Source organism: Anabrus simplex, chromosome X (genome assembly GCF_040414725.1).
Source record: "Anabrus simplex isolate iqAnaSimp1 chromosome X, ASM4041472v1, whole genome shotgun sequence".
NCBI classification, from domain to species: domain Eukaryota; kingdom Metazoa; phylum Arthropoda; class Insecta; order Orthoptera; family Tettigoniidae; genus Anabrus; species Anabrus simplex.
The window spans coordinates 204,599,561-204,605,560 of record NC_090279.1 but is presented as its reverse complement, the minus strand read 5'-3'; the positions used below and the strand labels follow the sequence as shown (position 1 = coordinate 204,605,560).

Below are 6,000 nucleotides of genomic sequence, written 5' to 3'. Positions count from 1 at the left end.
AGGAAAGGCCTGGTGTGAAGATGGGAAACCACGGAAAACCATCTTCAGGGCTGCCGACAGTGGGATTCGAACCCGCTATCTCCCGGATGCAAGCTCACAGCCGCGCGCCTCTAACCGCACAGCCAACTCGCCCGGTTCTCCTGAATGCAAGCTGGGAGTCAGAGCTGGTGACTCATCTTTTGGTTCGACGGTTGCTGAACTATTAACTCAGTATTACGAATAAGTATATTTGTTTAGTATAATTAATACCAGTGTTATGATGTTTTATTACCTGGATGTGCTAATAATTGGCGCAATTATTGTGAAAATAGTTCCTTTTTAAACTCTTGACTCTTTTCTTTATAACCGCGCGCAATATCTTTACCGGTATACTGTAATTATTAAGATTTTCCGTTGAACCGTGATCTTCTACAGTTTAACATAAGAATATTGATGTGGAAATTCTTCACGGACTTTCAAATGTCATTCGTCTGATTAAGTTGGTATTGCGGACGTAGGTAAGTATGCACCTGTACATAACATACAGACATAGGAGCTGAAAGTAAGTCATTGATGAAATCAAGGTATTGATGTAATGATTGTATCATACGTGCTGATTTATTTTAAGACAAAAACAAATAACAAAATGTTGTTAAGGGAAACGTACAGTCTGAGCTTTTATTAATAGTCGACTATTACAGCTAATGGGTGGACTGTATACAGTGTATACTCCTTGACCACTATGTTCTCTTACATGAGCTTTGGCATGCCTTTGCCTGTTGCCACTATACGTTTTTCTTACATTCTATTCTATCCTCTTTGTAAATGATCCTTGACTCTATGAAATGCAGCGCAGGTGAACTGATGTGCATGTGTTCCATCCAGTGTTCCCTCTTTTCAAACGATGTGTTCGATTGGAATGCGTGAATGATACTATTTATTCAAGTTTGACATCAAAGCGATGGAAAGTGAAACGAAGTTCTTCAAAACTTTACCGTGGCCATCTCTCGAAAAATACTTTCAATTGCGTACTTACGACAGTTCACTGCAAACAGTTCAGTGCTTGCTCTGCCTTCCGGAATACAGAGAACTATCATTCCTGAAAACAACATGGTGTAATTTAATGAATCACGTCAAGGTAGGCACTTTATTTCGTTTTCTTTATTATATTGAGTGATTGTCATTCGTTAAGCTGATGGTACGCATAATATTTGATAACCGCCTTGTTTTTCTCCTCGAGCAGAGTTGCCGGACTCCGCGTAACTTAAACAGTGTTACAGCGGGAGTAATGTTTTCGTTTTCCTCATTATTTAAGCTGCTGGTACACATAATATTTAATAACTGCCTTGGGTTTCTCCTCTAGCAGAGTTGCCGGAATCAAACTTGTAAACTTGCAGGTTTCGCAATAGTTTTTTTTTTTTTTTTTTGTTAGTGTCACATGTCAAACATGTAGAATTCTGATTTTGTTCATATTATGATGATAAGCTCCGCTTCAAGGAGTTAAATTTAATGTTATGAATAGTTGTACTTCATTCATTCATCATCTGTTTACCTCCAGGGTCGGTTTTTCCCTCGGACTCAGTGAGGGATCCCACCTCTACCGCCTCAAGGGCAGTGTCCTGGAGCTATGCTGAACAGGGGCCTTGTGGGGGATGGGAAGATTTGAAGGGATAGACAAGGAAGAGGGAAGGAAGCGGCCGTGGCCTTAAGTTAGGTACCATCCCGGCATTTGCCTGGAGGAGAAGTGGGAAACCACGGAAAACCACTTCCAGGATGGCTGAGGTGGGAATCGAACCCACCTCTACTCAGTTGACCTCCCGAGGCTGAGTGGCCCTCGTACCACTTTTTCAAATTTCGTGACAGAGCCGGGAATCGAACCCGGACCTCCGGGGGTGGCAGCTAATCACGCTAACCACTACACTACAGAGGCGGACAGTTATACTTCACGTTTCAAAGTATTGCGAGAGTTTGGGTTCCGGCTGTGTTTAGAGATCAAAATATCTTGATTTTATACTACCACTGTGCTCATATAATACAAAAATATCTCAGACTAGACTTTTTGTCTCAGGGTAAAGAAGTCTATCGCCGTCGTCAATATTCTTATCGGCGCTGTTAGATGCAGTGGCGTAGATACTTTTCCTGTGTGTGTGTGTGTGGGGGGGGAGATGATGATAATAATAATACACATATTGAATGGATGTTTTTATTATTCTTACCTTCCTAAAAATTATAGATGTATCTATGTAAAGAGTGAAAGTGCTTCATGGGCGGGGTGGCTATATGTACTGTATATCCTCTCATTCACTCCTCTCCCTTATCCACGCCATTGTGGTCGGACGGAGAGAAAAAGTGTGATCAAGGGAAGTCTGATAGGAAGAATGAAAGTGAAGAGCTTGACACAAGTAGGTAGAAGTAAAACTAGGCTAATATAGATCCCCGTAGTTGCCAATCCACGTACTTCTCCCCGGAGTTCAGAGTTTCAGTGGGTGCTCCTTTTGGTCGCCTCTTACGACGGGCAGGAGATACTGTGTCGTAGATGCATTATGCCACCTCTAGAGGTAAATCCAGGTCACAAGGTCCGTTACCGTGTATGTTAAACCTTGTCAATATTCCATGCACATTGTGCGAAATTCTGTACTATTATTATTAAACCTTATCAATAAGCTTGTGCCGCTGTGGTGTCAGTGGTTTTAAAATATAACTTCTCTAATATATGAAAGGACTTATTTAACTTGCCGATAAATCTGCTGACAGTCTCTCGCATTCTAGCACGCTTTTGAGAACCAGTCGTAAATTGCGGTATTTGATTCAGATATCTGCAGAATAGGAGGCGAGTACCGAACAATTTCACTGGGACGTAGTTTTCTCTTTCCGAGGTAGCGCGCGATTACAAACTTATCAAAAAATATAATAAAAAATAAGAGCGTATCCCAAAATGGCCAACATAAAATTTACTTACGACCAAAATGTGCACTCAGCCGCGCCGTCGCAGATGTTAAAATGAAAGTGAGGACCTTGGGCACAAGAAGATGGAAGCAAAACTTAGGGCCACCGGACATCCACATTTTACGAATATCCTCGCGCTTCCAGAATGTATAGTTACTTATTTGATGCATCATTTTTGTGCGGTTAAGTGACTTCCATTCAACATATAGGGACATTTTCTCTGTCTCTTCCGATGCGAAATATTTCAGGTGGTCTATAGTACAGTCTACGTAATCATTCCTGTCAGGACGTGCACATACAGTCTTTACAGGTCCATGAAAAATAAAAGGTATATCGGAATGTTCACCCACCGCTATGGAGATGGATGCCTTGTTTGTTTGTTGGTTTGCTTATAGAAAAGCCGATGTGAATAGAGTCCTACTTCAGTAAAAGTTCACTGCAATTTTTTCCCAATTTTCTGGGGTTGCTTGAAACTTCAAAGTTTTGAGTTTGGGCTGAGAAATAGAATAAATTACCATAGAAATATTTTAAACGCCGTCCTCCCGCCTCGTGAAATAGCGGAAATATTCGGGATTGTTAAATTCTTCACAGACTTATATCACCTACAATATTTTTTATATAAAACATACCTAACACAACTGATATAAAATGCATATTTCAGTATTTTATATAATAAATTTGTACGGTACAAATTACAGCAGTCCGCCTCTGTGGTGTAGTGGTTAGCGTGATTAACTGCCACCCCCGGAGGCCCGGGTTCGATTCCCGGCTCTGCCACGAAATTTGAAAAGTGGTACGAGGGCTGGAACGGGGTCCACTCAGCCTCGGGAGGTCAACTGAGTAGAGGTGGGTTCGATTCCTACCTCAGCCATCCTGGAAGTGGTTTTCCGTGGTTTCCCACTTCTCCTCCAGGCGAATGCCGGGATGGTACCTAACTTAAGGCCACGGCCGCTTCCTTCCCTCTTCCTTGCCTATTCCTTCCAATCTTCCCATCCCCCCACAAGGCCCCTGTTCTGCATAGCAGGTGAGGCCGCCTGGGCGATGTACTGGTCATACTCCCCAGTTGTATCTCCCGACCGAGAGTCTGAAGCTCCAGGACACTGCCCTTGAGGCGGTAGAGGTGGGATCCCTCGCTAAGTCCGAGGGAAAAACCGAACCTGGAGGGTAAACAGATGATGATGATGACAAATTACAGCAATGGAGATGTAAACGATTTTTTATTAGCAAGTCCATCCACGACGAACAGCTACTTAGTCGTCATGGTAACGAACTAACTGGCGATGATGATTGTTGTCGTCATTGATTTTTTTATAAGGTGCAAAACCACATGATCATTAGCCTCTATTGATCAGGAAGATAATGAAAGTAACTATTGAATTGTGAAGACGAATGTGAAGCAACAATCATTCTACACTGACTGTTGTTGAGGTGTGCGTTGTCTCTTCTACTGCCACTCATCTCCACCAGATGGCGTTACTGCTGCAGTTGTAAAAACTAACCTGTCAACGAGTACACTAGGTACTGCTAGTGTACCATATACAGTACTTCAAAGTTTTGGTAATTATATTTTTTTGGTACTTCAGGTCATCAAAGTAAACATGCTATATCAACTTCACTTCCCCCTCACCCCCCCCCCCCCCTTAAGTGGACTTTCCGAAAATAAAAATACGTGTTCCTTTATTATGAAAGGAGATTTCAAATATCAATTTTCACACCTGTAACATCTTCAATTTTTGGAATATCAATATGCTAATAAACAGAATGCCGGGCTGAGTGGCTCAGACGGTTAAGGCGCTGGCCTCCTGACCCCAACTTGGCAGGTTCGATCCTGGCTCAGTCCGGTGGTATTTGAAGGTGTTCAAATACGTCAGCCTCGTGTTGGTAGATTTACTGGCACGTAAAAGAACTCCTGCGGGACTAAATTCCGGCACCTCGGCGTCTCCGAAAACCGTAAAAGAGTAGTTAGTGGGACGTAAAACAAATATTATTATTATTATTATTATTATTATAAACAGAATTCTATTCCTTCACTTATTTTCAACCCTTTAAGTGAATTTTTCGAAAACAAAAAAAGTGTTTCTTTATTTTAAAAGGAGATTCCAAGTACCAGTTTTCGCGTCTATAACATCTTCAATTTTTGAGAATTGAGATATGTCTCCTCATAAAAAGACTTCAACTCCATCACTTCTTTTCACCCCCTTCCCCATTGTGGACTTTCCAGAAACACAAGTACGTGTAGCTTAATTTTTAAAGCAGATTTCAGATACCAATTTTCACATCTTTTATATACTCAGTTTTTGAGATATAAGTACCGGTATCCTCATAAAAGGAATTAAACTCCTTCACTTATTATCACCCCCAGTCCTTAAGTGAATTTTTCGAACACAAAAATACAGATTTCTTTATTTTTAAAGGAGATTCCAAATACCAATTTTCGCGTCTGTAACAACTTCAGGTTTTGATATATAAGTATCCTCGTTAAAAGAATTCATCTTTATCGGTCCTTTACACTCGTTTAAATAGATTTTCCGAAAACAAGAAAATCCGTGTTTCTTTAAAAGGTGATGCCAAATACCAATTTTTACGCCTGTAACATGTTCAGTTTTTGAGATATAAAGTATCCCCATTAAAGGATTCGACCCCCATTTTAGTCCTTTGCACGCACTTGCACCCCCCCCCCCTCAAGTGGATTTTCTGAAACAAAAATACAGGTTTCTTTATTTTTAAAGGAGATTCCAAATACCAATTTTCGCGCCTGTAACATCTTCAGTTTTTGAGGTATAAGTGTCCTCATAAAAAGAATTCAACCTCTTTTTCGGTCCATTACACCCCTTTAAATGGATTTTCCGAAAAGAAGAAAAATACGTGTTTCCTTATTTTTAAAAGAAATGCCAAACACCAGATTTTACGTCTGTAACATGTTAAGTTTTTGAGACATACTCATTTTATTCACCCCATTTTCCCTTCTTTTAACCCACCCCTTAAGTGGATTTTCCGAAAACGAAAAATGAGTGTTTTGTTATTTGTAAAGGAGACTTCAATTACCAATTCTTACGTTTGTAACATGTTAAATTT

General features: G+C 40.7%; 1 protein-coding gene across 1 annotated transcript in view; it reads left to right on the top strand.

Annotated features, from left to right (window-relative positions):
- The first annotated feature begins 908 nt into the window (after nucleotides 1-908).
- LOC136885877 (uncharacterized) overlaps nucleotides 909-6,000 on the top strand; it is a 56,228-nt gene continuing 51,136 nt past the window's right edge. Inside the window, exon 1 of the mRNA XM_067158560.2 lies at nucleotides 909-1,117. Within this exon, the coding sequence (XP_067014661.1) occupies nucleotides 941-1,117 (177 nt within the window). The 5' untranslated portion in view covers nucleotides 909-940. The remainder of the gene's footprint in view (nucleotides 1,118-6,000) is intronic.